Here is a 16,730-nt window from a genome sequence, read left to right on the forward strand (position 1 = left end):
CGCTGCAAACTTATAAAGCACTTTCATTTTGGGCCCGTCTGTCCAACTCACACCACATTAGTCATGATTGGATATTCTGATATCAATTAATTATTGTTTCTTCCTACAGGCGGTGTCACCATAGCCCCTATGAGCACAACCACACTCAGAGATATAAAAAAACTATCGCAGGACAATCTGTTTCCATGGTGGACTCGCATGCACGCATACGCGCGCACACACGCGCACACACGCACGCACACACACACACACACAGACACACACACACACACACACACACACACACACACACACACACACACACACACACACACACACACACACACACACACACACACACACACACACACACACACACACACACACACACACACACACCCCGCCAGTCATGACGTAGAAACACCAGCTGCTCATTAGTTAGTTATTTTGTCCAGCTTCGTCATCTCCCCCCATTCATATGTATCATCTTAAAAGCCTATAATGTAGACTCCTATGTCTTTCTGCACAAACGTGTGAGACCTAACAATAAGACCTTGGTTGGTTGGTTGGTTGGTTGGTTGGTTGTGTGTGTGTGTGTGTGTGTGTGTGTGTGTGTGTGTGTGTGTGTGTGTGTGTGTGTGTGTGTGTGTGTGTGTGTGTGTGTGTGTGTGTGTGTGTGTGTGTGTGTGTGTGTGTGTGTGTGTGTGTGTGCGTGCGCGTGAGTGTGTGTGTACTGTGCCCACGCACACTCACGCATGCATGCATGCCAGTATAGCGGTTGCTCGGGTCATGATGCCTTATTTCACTCAGGGCAGCTGGCCAGGGAGTTGTTATCATTTATATAGCATTGCTGTCGGATGGAAACCTTCTATGTCCAAAACAGACCTTTTTTAATTATTATTTTAAAAGCATTGTCAAATTGTGAAAACAGGCGATCTACAAGCTCACAATGTGTCGCATCAATGACGCATGAGTACAGGGGGAAAAAACATTAAAAGTTGAGATATGGAGATGCAAGCTTTTTAGCCGACATCAACGATATCGTCTCTGTCAGGTGGAAACCACATATATTATATACTGTTACTTTTCAGGATTCAAATTCAAAAACAGCAAAAGCAGCAGATCTACAAGCTCAAAACAAGTGTCTTCCCGCAGCGTTTCGAGCTTGCAGATCTGCCACTTTTGATGCTTTGTGTGACGCTGTAATATGTTCAAGTAGGGCGTTAATTTACAACAAAAAAAACACACAAAAAGTCAAAATATGGAGATAAGAGGTTTCTGCCCGACAGCAACGATCGTCAAATCCTATATTATGGTCCACTGAGGGACGCCCACGGTAACAAACCCTTGATGTTCATTTAACTCAGAGAGTGGGCATATGGAACTGAACGGACCCGTATACATTTTCACACTCTCTGAGTTACAAATAGATATAAACACATGCCAATGAATGGTGCATGGTGGAAACGCAGCCAAAACGGCTAGTGTCCTGCGGCCATCAGAGGCATATTGTTTCGTGGCGCGGTGCATCTGTTAGCGTTATAGAGCAGCCGTTCTATAAGGTGAACGCCACAGATGGTTATGCTGTACAGTAATGGGCTGTCAGCAAGCGGCAGGGGGATTGCTGTTGACGAGTCTTTTATTTATAGTGAACAGCACACAGCTAACCAATCATTTATCTTAACCCATTCAAACCGGGAACGCATCTGTGTAACCACTTTATCCATATTTTATATTTGGGCTATTCAAAAATAGCAGATATACAAGCTCATAGAGCGGCTTGAAAAATCTTGAACATTTGTGCAAATATTTGAATATATATATATTTATAAGGGAACATTTGTAACTCAAATCTTTGCTTCTGGGGGTCCCTGGAACAAAATATTTTGAGATGGGGTCGGCGGCCAAATACATATTATTTTGGGGGTCCTTGACATGAAAAAGTTAGAGAACCACTGATATAGCAACATCCGTTTTTCAGAAAACGATTTAGGATTTAGAAGATATGTAGAATTGGAACCTCAGGTCTAAATGAGTTAATGCAAATAGAGAGTCATGTGAGTATATTTAAAATAGGGAGAGGAGAGACTGGAGATCAGCCAGCCAGTGTGTGTGTGTGTGTGTGTGTGTGTGTGTGTGTGTGTGTGTGTGTGTGTGTGTGTGTGTGTGTGTGTGTGTGTGTGTGTGTGTGTGTGTGTGTGTGTGTGTGTGTGTGTGCGCGAGTACATGCGCGCGTGTGCGCTTGTTTCATCTGAGTGTGCGTGTGATTGTGCAAGGGCGTTTGTGACCGACCGCCATGTGAGTCTATCCATTCTACTTTGTCTATTATCCATTAGTCCTTGAGCTAACTTTTCCCATAAGCCTATTTTGGAACGAGGCCCCTCTCTTTTTTCCCCCACAGTGTGACCAATGGATGTGTCTGAGGCCCATCCAAGGGCCCCTGTGGGGCCTCCGATGCTGCACTGTGGGGGGTGGAACATTTACAAGAGGTTTTTAGGGGGGGAAGAGGGCATGGAATCATATGAAACAAAATGTACCCTCCCCAGAGTCAAAAGAGGGGGGGGGGGGGGGGGGGGGGGGGGGAGTTGGGAGCATAAACACTGTTGTTGGCGCAAAAAAAACAATTTGTTATTCCATGACAGGGAAGTGGAGACATTTTTCACTCACGCAATGACGCAATGCCCCCCACACCATCCACCCCCAATACTCACTTCTTCCTTTTTCTTTTTCTATCATAGATGTAGAGTACACATTCCACGTCTCCACCGATACCCACCCCAGACGCTTCTTTTCACCCACGACAGTGAGGAGTTTCACAAGGACGGCAATAACGCGATGGAGGAACATGCTATTTTAGACCTATAGCTCCGCTCCCTGCTGAACAGGCGCCTGACTAACTTGCAGGAGACGTTAGTGTAGAGACAGAGAACGGCCTCTCCGCTATAGCGGCGGTGTCCAATTTGTGATTGCACTCGTTGGAATGCCACGCCGGAGGCACCGTGGAGGAATTGAACCCCACCCTCCACTAGGGAGGGCAGGGTCTGGGGTGGGCAGGTATAATGTAAACCCTGAGTCACCCGGATGCCAATATCGACACTTCCTGACAATGGAGTTACAGAGCATGATGTACTTCTGAATCAACAAACTGTACAACCTCTTTCAACCCAGCGTCACCTATAACGGGCACGTCATATAGGAGAACATTTTCAAGAACTTTCAGACATTTTCAGATATTTTCAAGAATGTTCAAAAGTAGCAAAAAAGGATGAATTGGTTAAACTTGGGTCTTCAACAGGGGGTCCGGGACCACTAGGGGGTCCTCGGAGTTACTACAGGGGGCCACCACATTAACCAGTGCCACTTGAACCCTAGCATCCCTATTCTGAGAATGTGAGTAGATCGGCTATTTCCATGTTTGGTGTAGAGGGGGAAAAAAGAGCAGACCAAGAACAGAGTGAATTAACGGGAATTCAACATATTAATAGAACAGATCATGTGTAAACAAACACAACAGTGATGACAGTGCTGTCAAAGAAGTATATGAAGCTATCTATGAAATCTATGAAAAAGATTAATCTGCAACACAATTTCATACAAAATGTATCCCTGTCCTGTGCTTTGTCCTGTGTGTTGATACTCCGTTCAGCCCCTCAGAACTTCTGACGTTAAACGGTGTAAAGATCCCTTCAGATTTGGCCGTGCAAATTGAATTCAAAGACAATGTTTTTTTTATTTTGTGCGTATCTGAGCTTTGTAGATAAGTCATGTTTTAATAATTACCCTCTCAACGCCTGACTTATTAAGACCACTACAGTCTCATATCCAAGTGCAAAGAAACAGCAGGAAGCAAGTAGAGCAGAACTGTACACAGAGGAGTGGAGGGGGGGGCGGGGGGTGGATCCATTGATATTCTCCTCTTCACACGGCAGAGGTTTTCCATATTTCATTTACATATCATTAACTTTTCTCTCATTTTCTCCTGGCACTTCGTTAAGATTGGGAATTAAATCATGTGTTCTCTCTTCTCCCTCACTGTGATTTTTAAAACATCTTTTCAGACATTTCTGGAGCATATATAAAGGATAAAAGAAGGGGATCTGTGTGTCTTCATGTGAATAATGTCTCTGTCGGGTGGAAACCTCATATGTTCAAAACTGTTTCTTTTCAGGATTCAAATTCAAAAGTAAGCTAAAGCAGCAGATCTACAAGCTCTAAGCTTTCGAGCTGGCAGATTCGCGTTTGTAGATCTGCTACTTTTGAAGTCAGAATATGGTAGGGTTGCCAACTTTCAGAAATGGAATTTTTTTTCGGGTTTCCCGCGGATAAAGTTACTTTTTTTGTTACTTTATTTCGGTTTTAGGGTTAGGGTTGTTAGGGTTGTTAGGGTCATTTAATTCTTTTGGGGGAGCCAGCCCCCCAAACTCCTGAAATGCATAGAAATCTATGAAATCCAAATAAAAAAATCTATGAAATTTATATTAATTATATTGAATTATTATGAATCTGTCCACCGTGGCTCGATCGGTGTAGAGCGTGCATTCTGTGCCTGACCACCACTCAAGCAGCATCACCACCTGGCTCCAGAGAGAGTAAGAGAGCCTGCAGTAGAGCTGCTTGTCGACGGGCCACAGGACGCAGGTGCACAGCTGGATGAGGTTAATGATGAGGCCGCTCACCACGAACACGAAGCCGATCAGCAGCTGCGGCAGGAACAGGCTCTTCAGGTAGGCTAGCAGCGGCATGGGTGGAGGGCCTGTGGAGAATGGGCTCCTCTCCACACACTCTTCGACCAACTACGGTGGCCGACCACAGAGGCCTTTTACAAGCCTCTGTGTCCCTTGACCGTATATGGAGATGCCTGATGTCGTCATTATGACGTCATAGTATGGCCGCAATCGGCCGGGCGATTCACACAGAGATTCTGAATGTTTAGAGATCTTCATATATGGAGATCCGTTGCCACACTTTGGTTTTGGACAACCGACCGACTTCCACAATCTCCACGAACTGATCTTCAAGCTCACAACAAATCGCAATGTGATATGTTTTGAGCTTGTAAATGTGCTATTTTCCAAAAAATCATGAAAGAAAATGTGAAATATTTGGAATGTGTTTGATACATTTTAAATACACACATCTTGTATGGGGTCCCTGGCACAAAATCGTTTCAGATGGGGATCCGTGCAACTATACTGTAGAAACAAGCCCAAAAAAACACAACAGAAAAAAAGAAAATCAGCAGAAGAAGTCGCATCCAGATGGTCGGTCCCAATAGTTATAGACAATAATTTCACACAATATCAAAATGGTGTAATACAGTTGCACCAGGGCAGATTTTAATATACTGGCATGACTGGCATGTCCCTTGATAGAAGGAAAAGTTTTTGTCTGTTGGTTGAGTGATACAGTACAAACACCTGGGTACCGAGGCTAGTGCATGATACAGTGACAGCTGGCCCATTGAACTTCAGTAGACTCCTCACCATATCCACAATCCAGCAAAAGATCAAATACCTAACATGGCATGGTTGTCACTGTGAGAAGAACTGTACAACTGGATCAGTTCTTCCTCAAATCATTAAAATCCCTTTTTCGATAGCCAGGCCTTCAACTCTGAATCAAAATGGCCCTTGACACGAACTGTCATGGTCACCTCGTTAACTTGTGTCAGTAAATCTTTGCCAGTGACTTCTTTCAAGTACTCCTTGACATCCTTCTCCAGGGCCCATATGTCCCCTTCAACCTTTCTCACGAGGGTCATCTTGCGGCTGCCGTTGGTGATATCGGTGTAGACGGGAATGTTGTGCATCCGAGAACGACGGATCATGTAAGGCAGGTCTGGAGGTGACTCGAACGGAGGGACCCAACCAGAGGGGGAAGGACCGTCGTGTTTCGGAGGAGTGGGGACCCGTGATCGTGGAATCAGTCGTTCCACAAATGTATACTCTTCTGTATTCTCCTCTATCTTCACATTTGTCTTGCTTTCTGCACTAGATGAACCCAGTGGTCTTAACAGGATAGCGGGTCTTCCCGGTGTCCGGTTGAAAGCATTCCTGATCGTCCTGTGTAACATTGTGATCGCTCTGTATTTCCCCAATGTCTGAAGAGAATCAGTCGCTGTGCTACTCCAAGGTCGCTGCTCCATGAGTGTGATTCCACCGTTACTGCGTTTTCCCCATCCCGCTCATGAAAAAATAAAATGAAATGAAATGTCACAATGATTCAGCCATAACCATATATGGAGTTCTCATCACAGCTACACCCAAATATGGTGTATTTAATCTAATCTGTGTCAAGGGATTCATCATTCTGTCAGTCTGGAACAAGATTGTGTTGATTCTGCTTGGCCTGTAATCAGCTGTAAAGATATTGGTTCTATCTATTCAGTTCATGATGTACTTTAATCTTCATGTCTTCCTGTCACTCCTGTGTGATTTTCCTACTGGGTCTGCGATGACGACGACTCCCCAGGAAGCCAATGCCAAAGCAAAACTAATCTGAAACACTGTCCCCACGGCGGTCGGGCTGCCTCGGACCATCGCCTTGCGGGCTCCATTGTACACATACGCGGCGGACAGAAGCAATGCACCGCCGGAGAGGATCCGACAGCTCCAGCAGTCCTTTAACAACGGTGTAGGTGCGGGTGGATCCGCAGCTGTAGACGTTGACATTGGTTCAGGCGCTGTTGACATTGTCATGTGGATCATTCATACACAACACAACACCGACAGTTACATGTGATCACATGACATTTTCATATAAAACAAATCAGTCGCTGTGCTACTCCAAGGTCGCTGCTCCACAAGTGTGATTCCTCTGTGACTGTGTTTGCTCCTGTTTTACTGTGCCTATGGCAGAATGTATCCTAGCAACGTGAAAGCGCTAACTCTCATTGGTCGTGTTATGAGTAATGAGCCAATGAGCTGCTGAGCGCAATCCCAGACAATGGGTTCATAGCCAGCGTTGCCAAGTCTGCTTATTTCCCGCAACTTTTTCCGCAAAATTTGGCTTGTTTTTGGTTTGTTTTTGGCTTGTTTTTGTAGGTCGGCTGGCTCATTTCTCTCACTATACTTGGCAACACTGATTGACGCCCGCTCCTCTGAGGTCTCACTCACACAGAGGAGACAGGACGGCAAATAAATCGCCCTGTCATTCATATTGATTCCCCGACTTGCAAATACGGGACAAAGTGTGTCCCGTATCAGTTCAATACGGAACGCGTCTTTTAGTTTTCAATTACGGGACGATTCCGTATTTTACGGGACGGTTGGCAACCCTAGAATATGGAGATAGAAGTTTTCTGCCTGACAGCAACGATAATCTGCATTGGCCTCAGCTTCTTTCCGCGGGGGCATTTATCCTAAATGGATTCAATGGCCCCGATTCAAAACGAGGGTCGTAAATATGGTGTAAATGAAGTTCGTAAAGGAGGTCGTATTTCTGGTACTCACTAACGGACGTGCGATTCAAAAGGGGTGTCGTATATGACAGAGACGTGCGTATGACCAGTGCGTATGACCAGGTGTGATGATTACTCTCTGGAAGGCTGCATCCAACAGCATCCAACTTCAACGTCACCGTGCTGAACCGTGTTAAACAGTGTTGCCATGTCCGCTTATCATAAGCGAATTTGGACTTATTTTTCTGTAAAGTTGCTTGTAAATATTGGGAGCTGTGGGGTGCGTTTTTTTGGGCTTGTTTCTAAAGTGTAGTTCATTATTTGGGCTTGCTTCACAATAGTTCAATTATTTTAACCGGTGGTTGTCAAATATTTTTATGTCATGGACCCCCAAGTTAATATGTAGGCTAATTTATCCCTATAAGCCCCATCTGAAAATGTTTTGTGCCCGCTGGAGGCAGATTTGTGTTGTTAAAATGTTTAAAAAATCTTCCAAATATTCCACATTTTATTACAAGATTTAAAAAAATATATATAGCAGATCTACAAGCTCACTACGGTTTAATTAAAGTTCTTATAATGGGCTGTCAGTTGCTTCTTTTGGGCTTATTTTCATAGACCTGGTTGCTTATTTCTCTCACAACATCTGGCAACGCTGATGCAAGTTAAACTCCGCCGTCTAAAGAATAAAGATAACAGATGCGGTGTCGCATCGCCTTGACAACTTACTGTTCCGTCTGGAAGCGGATCACGTAATAAATGCTCTCATGTGTAATGAGAATAAAGAAGTTTACAAGGTTTAACCCCATTACCAAATAAAAGGCTAATAAAACGTGGAAAGGATATTATAGCCTATAAGCCTTTTCTAATGAACATTGCGCACCTTTACCAAGGTAAAAAGATTATGAAATCCAGCATCCAAGTGGAACGCTGCTATCCGATTATGGACCAGAGCTTATTGATTACTTATTGATTAAATTAGTTATTTTTTGATTAATATATCACTGTCCTACGTCGGAATGGGGAATAGATCTTCTGGACACAGCTTTCATCCACTATTAGTTTCCTCATCAGATGGTAATATTTATTAGGCTGTTGTGTGTGGCGTTCATGTGATCAATATACAGTAGAGTAGCCTACAGTAGACTATTAGCCTACAAATTAATACCGCGGTGCGTCAGTCTCTCCGCAGTCTCATTAAGGCATGATAGCCTATTTTCATTATTACGTGACACTTTGGCTGAGATGGCCCGCTGGCAAACACACTGAGGGACCTTTTCAGCTCTAAATGCGACTCATAGCCTAGAAAATAAATAAAAAGCGGTGGAATCTATCTACATGTCTAAGCAATACATCGTTTGACATTTATTTTTTATTTTTTTATATATATGTGTTGACAAATGTTGGGCACATATATATTTTATTTGAGGTTTGCCACTGTTGTAATAGATTTTGGCATGAAGAATAAAGCATTCTAAAGACATGCGCACATTTCAGCCCTGGTACGCCAGCCTCGGGGCTGACCTGAGAACGTGCGCACCTGACGCACAAAACACAGACCAAAAAATCTTTATGCATCAGGTGGATATGTACGACTTGTCCTAAATGCCGGTACGTACAAAATATGGTCGCAAATCCCTTTATGCATCCGGCCCATTGATCCTTCATCGGAGCCAGTTACGTCACTGCTTGCAGCACTGAGAGCAGGAGGTGCCAGAGGCAAAATGCTGGGTAGGGTGTTGCGGTTTAAGGCAGCTCTCCACCGCGCCGACATCGGCCCCTGAAGGCGTTGGAAATCGTCTGTTGCCGACAACCTTTTGTAGATAGTGCCGTGCGGTCGGGTCGTGTCGGGACTTCTAGTCAAATGTCGATGGACCACCGAACTTTCTCGGCCGGGTCCCAACAGACTAGAGCCCGTCGATAGCCGCGGGGTGGTGAGGAGGGGGGAAAGAGTTTTCTTTTCTTTTTTTTGTCCCAGTTGAGACCTGAGGCTCCAGTGTTGCCAGATTCGGTGAGTGAAACAAGCGACCAGGTCTATGAAAAGAAGCGACCAGTTTCACCACTTGAACGACGTGCTGAACTGAGTCTGTTGTAGTCTGAAGTAGTCTGTTTGGTGGAGAGTCACCTTTAGACTGTGTGTTTCCCAAACAATGGGTCGGGACAATTCTTTTGGGTAGTGAATCACTTTTAATGGGTTGCGAGTAAAGATTCTATCTTTTTTTGCACCCCCCCCCCCCCCAAAAAAAGAGACAAGCTCACAACGTTGAGTTGTGAGCTAAAGTGGTAAATGCTTAATGTATTTTTAAAAAATATAATAATTTAAAAAACATTATATTAATCAGACATTTGTGAAAATAGCAGATCTAAGTAATAGATATAATTTCACTATTAAATAGGGCTTAAGCGTCCCGGCGGGGAGACACCAAATGTTGGGGGAAAAGTTTGGGAAACATCGTTTTTTAGGTGGCATCGTGGTTTTGTAATTTTAGATAAAGCCTAAAAGTCTCTCTCTTGCAGCAGCAGCAGCAGTATTCACGCTGGTGGAGATCAGTCATGTCAAAATAGACGTTTCAAAGGCAGCCCTCTCTCTCTGACACACTATGATGTGAAGTTGTCTGATGTCTGTGATGTGCTGTCGACGAAAGTTTGCTGCCGCGCAGAGATACGGTTTGGCTCAAGAGAAACTCAGTCTAACATTGGGGCACCATGTGTATATCGTCCAATACTCTTATCTGTAGATGTGTTTTTATTGTGATATGGATCTCCCTTGGATCTGAATTGAGCGTACGCACGCAATCAAAGGATATCATCTGTTGGGTGGAAACCTCACTTGTCCAAAACTGTTACTTTTCAGGATTAAAATTTAAAATTAAAAATTTAAAACCAGCAAAAGTTGAAGATCGACAAGCTCGAAGCACGTCACTTGTGGATCTGCTACTTAAAATGAGATACTGTATGAGGTTTCTGCCCGACAGCGACGATATGATAAAAGGCTGAAAATGTCAAAACATGCAGACTATTCCATAGATTCATCATTTTGTTGTCAACATTTATCCCCTCCGCCGGCCTGCTGTGGGTGCTAGAGATGGTATTGTGGTGGCGGGGGAAACAGATGGACCTCTTGAGAGATTTGGATGATGCATGGGAGCGTTTCAGTGATGACTGATGCTGGGTTAGAAGGCAAACCTATTCAATATGCCACCGCCATTGAGTTAGGACGTTCCTATTGAGATCTATAATAGTAAAGGGCACTTCAGGTCCCACTTTTATTTTCTTTAAATAAAAATACATTCAGAGTGGTCCAGTGATTCTCAACATGTGGGGCCGGGGGCCCACTGGTGGGCCACGAGGGTATTGCAAGTGGGCACCCAAATTAATTGGCAAAACACTACAAATTTAATGATAATGGAACATTAATACAAAGAAAATGATGTACCCCTGCACCAACTGAGCGCGAACCTTTTATTTAGCTTTTTACCCCTTTTTCTCCGCAATATAGCCCAGCTGTTATGCCAATTAAACCAAGAGTTGACCTAGAACCACACTTTACTTATATAAAACAGGTAACAGAAGTACACCTTCACAGAGGGGTCAAAACTGTAACTTATAACTAGGACAAACTCCCGGGAAACATCGACAACGAACAAGCAACTCAAACGAACACTCAGACCCATTAAATACCTACAGTCTCAATTAGAGCAAACAGTCACCTCTGGGAACCCCAGGTGGAACCAGTCTCACAATCAGGCCGCACAGAGAGGGGAGTGGCTGAGCAGGAGCAGAGTCACAACAGGGCAACAGTAATCTCTCAAGAACAGATTCTGAGCTGCGCTACTGCAATTGTCGGGAGGGCCATTCTAATGTGTTCCCACTGGAAACAAACCCAAACTCATTCAACAATGGCGTCCTTGGAGCCGACAACCCCACGGAGAGTTTTAACTTGTAACATTTTGTAACATTTTAACTTGTTCTTCCATTATAGAAACAAGTGGGCTTATAACCAAAACGATCCATGTTCCATGCGAGAAATGTTGTTAGTGTTCCATGGGAGAAATGTTGTCTGTGGGAATGAAAACATAGGCGCCCCCACCGGAAGAGGAGGGTTGAGGGCAAACCAAACGAGCCAACTTCCTGTATCCACAGTCTATTGGGAGGTCCCCCCAGAGTCAAATCCAAAGTAAAACTTGGGGCAACAGTAGCACATGACAGAGGCAGGGCAGCCAGAACAGGGGAAGATTGTGACAAAACTAATACTTCGGCTCTGTACTTGGTCCGCTCCCCCCGCCCCTCTACACCAAAATAGTTTAGTAGTCTGCTATTGTCTGAACATATTGTCTGTAGTCTGCTATTGTCTGAACATATTGTCTGTAGTCTGCTATTGTCTGAACATTTTGTCTGTAGTCTGCTATTGTCTGAACATATTGTCTGTAGTCTGCTATTGTCTGAACATATTGTCTGTAGTCTGCTATTGTCTGAACATTTTGTCTGTAGTCTGCTATTGTCTGAACATAATGTCTGTAGTCTGCTATTGTCTGCTATTTTTGGCAGATGGTCTCCCCAGAATAGCAATGCTAGGGTTCAAGTGGTTAAGGTTCTGAGGGGGAAAAAAGTTTCAAAACTCACGCAATCTTTCCATAAAGGAGAGATAAAACTCTGATTGCCTGAGGGGATGAGGTAGCGGGGAGAAGGTGATGAAAACAGGAAAATGAATAAACCAAAACTGAAACGACGGAGGCCCGGCAGGACTGGAGGAATTAGGGAGAAGAGCTGAGAGGTGGTGGGAGCTCTGGAAGAGGATTTTAAGGATGCAGAACAAATTAAATGCCGCTTGAAGAAACGTGATACAAATCATCAAAAAATTACATCCTTGGCAGTCTCCAAAGGTCAGAGATGGGAAGTAACGAAGTACAAGTACTTCGTTACAGTAACAAAGTCATTTTTTCGGGTATCTGTACTTTACTAGTATTTATTTTTCTGACTACTTTTTACTTTAGTTTTAATACTAAATATAAATGTTGCGCAGATCAAATGAAAAGAAGCACTCATGCAAGCAGTCGCCGTTATGTCAGTTACTAGCTCTGGCCAGAGTGTGTGTCACGTACTGCATCTACTTCCTGTAACTAGACTAAAAAATAAAACTAGTGTTGACTAATCATACATATATTACAGGTTGCTCTTATTTTGAAATCCACCGTTTTTAGAGAAAGTCGGATTTCTGCCATCATGACACAACTAACCTCACGTCACCAGGCTTTCCACCACGGGGGAAATACAAACAAGAACTCACATGGATTATAAACGCAAGACTTTGGCCAAAGTTCATATTTACGATATGAAACCATGCTCCTGTGACTTAAACAATGTATACACGTTGGGAGTGCGTTCCTTTTGAACCTCCGAAGCATTAGGTGAGTGGCAGTGGTTATTGTTAATTATCTCATGATGCTGGCTGAAGTAGTGCTGCTGTGTGTGTAAGAGAAAACACACTCCGCACAACTGTAGCTTTGATTAAAAAAAAAAGTCTACTGCAATAATCAGGTGCACAACTTTTTGGTAATTTTTGGCTTTGCAAAAGCCGTATAGCTCTGTCATTAGCTGCTTGTGTGTGTGTGTGTGTGTGTGTGTGTGTGTGTGTGTGTGTGTGTGTGTGTGTGTGTGTGTGTGTGTGTGTGTGCGTGTGCGTGTGCGTGTGTGCGCGTGTGTGTGTGTGTGTGTGTGTGTGTGTGTGCGTGTGTGCGCGTGTGTGCGTGTGTGCAGATGCGTTATAAAATACCCATTTGAAATGAAGCCTCATGCCTAACACAAAACAAGAGATGATCACAGTGCTGCTCAACAGCTGCAGATTAGAATCCAGATCAACCAAATGTAACGGTATAATGTAGAGCATGAACGGGATTCAATAAGGTTGAGTCGTGGCTGCACCAAAACAAACACTTGGCATTATAAAAGGAAACAATACAAACACATGTTCTACTGATACCACATCAGGCAATATGAGCAGTAGTGATATAATTTGCTAGAGTAAAATGAGTTGTGACTAAATAAGACTACTGGCTCAGTGGCTTATGAAATAAGACGAAGAAGTTGATTTTAATACAACTACTGTGAACTACTGCTGATTTGGCATTGGATCAACTTAGTAGATTGTTTAGAAGGAAGAAATGTTCTGGGTCAGAGAAAGTGGGGCACAGTATGGGAGCTGATTGCTCCAATGTATTCTGAATATTTATAATGCATTAAAAAAGATTATTGTGCTAACTGTGGAGTAGGGAAGTTCCAGATAATATGACAAAACTAATTCTTCAGGGACTGAAATGCAACATTACTGTACTGTATATCTCTACATCTCAGCATGATTACTTACAGTGCGTAGTGTCTCTGTTGGGTGGAAACCTCTTATGTCCAAAACGTTTTCAGAATTAAAATTCAGATCTACAAGTAGCTTGTAGATCTGCTACTTTTGATGCTTTTGTGTGACGCTGCAGTATGATCAAGTAGGGCCGTTAAATTACTGAAAAAACACAAAAAGTTAAAATATGGAGATAAGAGGTTTCTGCCCGACAGCAGCGATAGGATGAAAGGGTTCAAGCCGCAGCAGTTGTAAAACTGGCTTCTGACTAATTGATGGACTATTGTCTACAACTAGATGGCTACGGGTTCCTGGAGAAACAGCGGGGGCTCGATCTCTTGATCAGGGGTTCTTACATGTTTTTATTTGGTGTCTCCCCTGGGACACAAACATAGATAAATGACACATGTCTGAAACATTTTAGAATTTCACGAAATTGGATTCTCAGAAATAGAGATTTAAACCCATTCATTCCGGGAACGCATCTGTGTCACTTCAGATTTGAGCTATAACCATCATTTTTATACTTTGGCTATTAAAGAATCGTGAACATTTCAGCAAATCTTTGAATATAGGTTTTTTAAAGCGAGCATTTGTAACTCAAATCTTCTGTAGGTCCTGGAACAAAACATTTTACAAGTGTTCGCTTTAAAAAATATATATTCAAAGATTTGCACACATTTTCACGATTAGAAAACAAAATAGCAGATCTACAAGCTCATAGCACAGCACTCTGGAGAGCTTGAAGATCTGCTATTGTAGATCTGCTATTTTTGAATAGCCAAATACATCTAAAATGACACAGATGTGTTCCCGGATTGAATGGATTAAGAAAGGGTCATCACCCGTTGTTTGGGACAAACTGCTCTTGACGTCAGACACCGGAGGTGCAATGTAAAAACGTTACGTCATCCACTCCTTAACGGCGTTGTTGTGGCAGATGAACATGAGCCAAATGTTATAGACTGAATCCTTTTTTTTTCTTACAAATTTCAAAAAGTAAAAAAGTTTGTATTTATTCATCAAAAGGTCCCAGCTATTCCTGACTACCATTTTGAAGTCTGAGCAAAGCTTAGCAGGTGAAAGTATGGCAGAGATAGAGAGCATGCCAAACGTTTTTGCAGAGAAAAAAGTAAAGCTGTAATACAGAAACAGTAACATGACTAGACCCTCTCAAGAGATCGAGCTCACTAATCACTTTGTTGCAGGTTTCTTATGTCTGTGCATGGGGAACATATTTCATTGTCTATCAGTGGTTCTCAAACTTTTTTAATTTCAAGGACTTCCCATAACTCAGTGTAACTAAGTGTACAAATGGAACCGAATGTGTCTGTGTCCCATGTGTTCCATTTGTACACTCTCAGAGTTACAGACCTGTAAGGGACACCCCTCAAGGAACCCTGAGAGGTCCCTGGACCCCACTTTGAGAACCACTGGTCTACATAAAGCTGTCTATTCCTTGACATGTGGGTTTGGCTGCATGTTGGGAGGGGGGGGTGTTGAATATGAATACCTTTCTCCTTTGCTGTATTTTGTGTTGCCGTCAGGAATATCCAAGGCGTTACTGTAAACTGATTTACTACAGTGAGACAAGAGACACAGTGAGCCCAGAGTCAGTGTGTGTGTGCGCTTCTGACCAGAGCTGACACAGTCCTGCTGGACAGACACTGGGCTGCTGCAAGCCTAACACACTCTCACACTCTCTCTCTCTCTCTCTCTCTCTCTCTCTCTCTCTCTCTCTCTCTCTCTGACGCATACATACACACACAACACACACCTGCACAGTGTGCAATACACTAATTGGAAACTGTGTTTAATCCCATGTTCCCTGTTGCAGAGCAAAGCCCTATATGGTCAGTGTTATAGCGTACCTCTGTCCGTGTTGTGTCATGTCGATGGCCCTGCGTGCAGGCACAGGGGACCCTCCGTCCGTCACGCTCAACACCTCCATGGACTTGCGCTCCGGTCTCCTCTTGCCGTGGCGGTTCAGCATGGGGGAGTCCACACGCTTCCTAGGAGGGTCTGCAGGGGGTACACACACAGGGTACAATCAACACACCACCTCACAGTCAAAACACAGCCAGCTGGGCTGCCTAAAGCAGTGGTTCTCTAAGTGGGGTCTTGGGAGGTCCCTGAAGGGGGTTCCATGGGGGTCTCCAGCTAAATTAATGATAGTTTGGATCCTTATTGGGGGCCGTGACTGTCCACGAGTGGAGGAGTGCTTTGGATTATCATGCCCAGAGCGCTCGAAAGAAGTGTTTATTGACACCTGCAGCGCATCAGCCATTTCTGTGCTCAAACATCACGCTCTACGCGTGACTATGAATCTCACCAACGTTATAGGATATAGACCCGCCTTACAGTACCTGTCTGATTGGCTCCCTGGCAAGCATAGTTTACTGAGGTTAGGGTTAGGGTTAAGGTTAGGTTTAGGCATAGTTGCAAAAACGAGAACTGTCAATCACAGCGACTACTGGCCACATCTGGTTTTGCCTAGAACTGAAGTGGGATCCATAATAACACATCATCTGCATTATTAGCACAAATAGCCTATAGCTTAAACAACTGTAAACATGGACTTCTCATGGTTGTGGTTACGTTTCATATGTTCAGGCCTCAGCTTGAATGCGTTACGCACTATCAGCACCATGGACAGCTCAACATAGAAAAATATAACCAAACAATTTAACAACAAAATAATGAATTGAAACAATTCAAAAAATGTTTTAAAATTGCTTTGATATTGAGGAGAAGCCTCACCCCTCTCAACATCTACTAGACTGTGCCCACTAGTGGTGGTTCTGGACTGGCTAATAGGAGAATATTAAATAGCCTGTCCTGCCTCTATACCTCACAGCATGCTTTAAGAGACCATGAACACATTTTGTGTTGTTTGTTTCTTGTTATTCATGTTCAGTTGCACTGTTAGGAGTATTTAACCCTAAATAACTGCAGTTATTTTACACCATTAGTAGTGTTCACAGTGATATTAGAAATGACTCG

General features: G+C 43.6%; 2 protein-coding genes across 2 annotated transcripts in view; both read right to left on the bottom strand.

Moving 5' to 3' along the window:
• The window catches only part of LOC311047261 (serine/threonine-protein kinase BRSK2-like), a gene marked incomplete at both ends in the record, with an annotated part of 303,040 nt that overhangs the window by 25,866 nt on the left and 260,444 nt on the right, over positions 1-16,730 (bottom strand). The window contains 2 exon segments of the mRNA XM_084059917.1: positions 15,241-15,306; positions 15,599-15,749. Coding sequence (XP_083916043.1) covers positions 15,241-15,306; positions 15,599-15,749 — 217 coding nt within the window.
• Positions 5,558-6,052, bottom strand: LOC311047879 (large ribosomal subunit protein mL49-like; the record flags this gene model as incomplete). Its single annotated transcript, XM_084060828.1, has 1 exon — positions 5,558-6,052. One exon carries the CDS (start codon positions 6,050-6,052, stop codon positions 5,558-5,560), a length of 495 nt encoding a protein of 164 aa, XP_083916954.1.

The sequence above is a fragment of the Gymnoscopelus microlampas genome, assembly GCF_963454915.1.
Source record: "Gymnoscopelus microlampas genome assembly, chromosome: 6".
In the NCBI taxonomy this organism is placed as follows: Eukaryota; Metazoa; Chordata; class Actinopteri; order Myctophiformes; family Myctophidae; genus Gymnoscopelus; species Gymnoscopelus microlampas.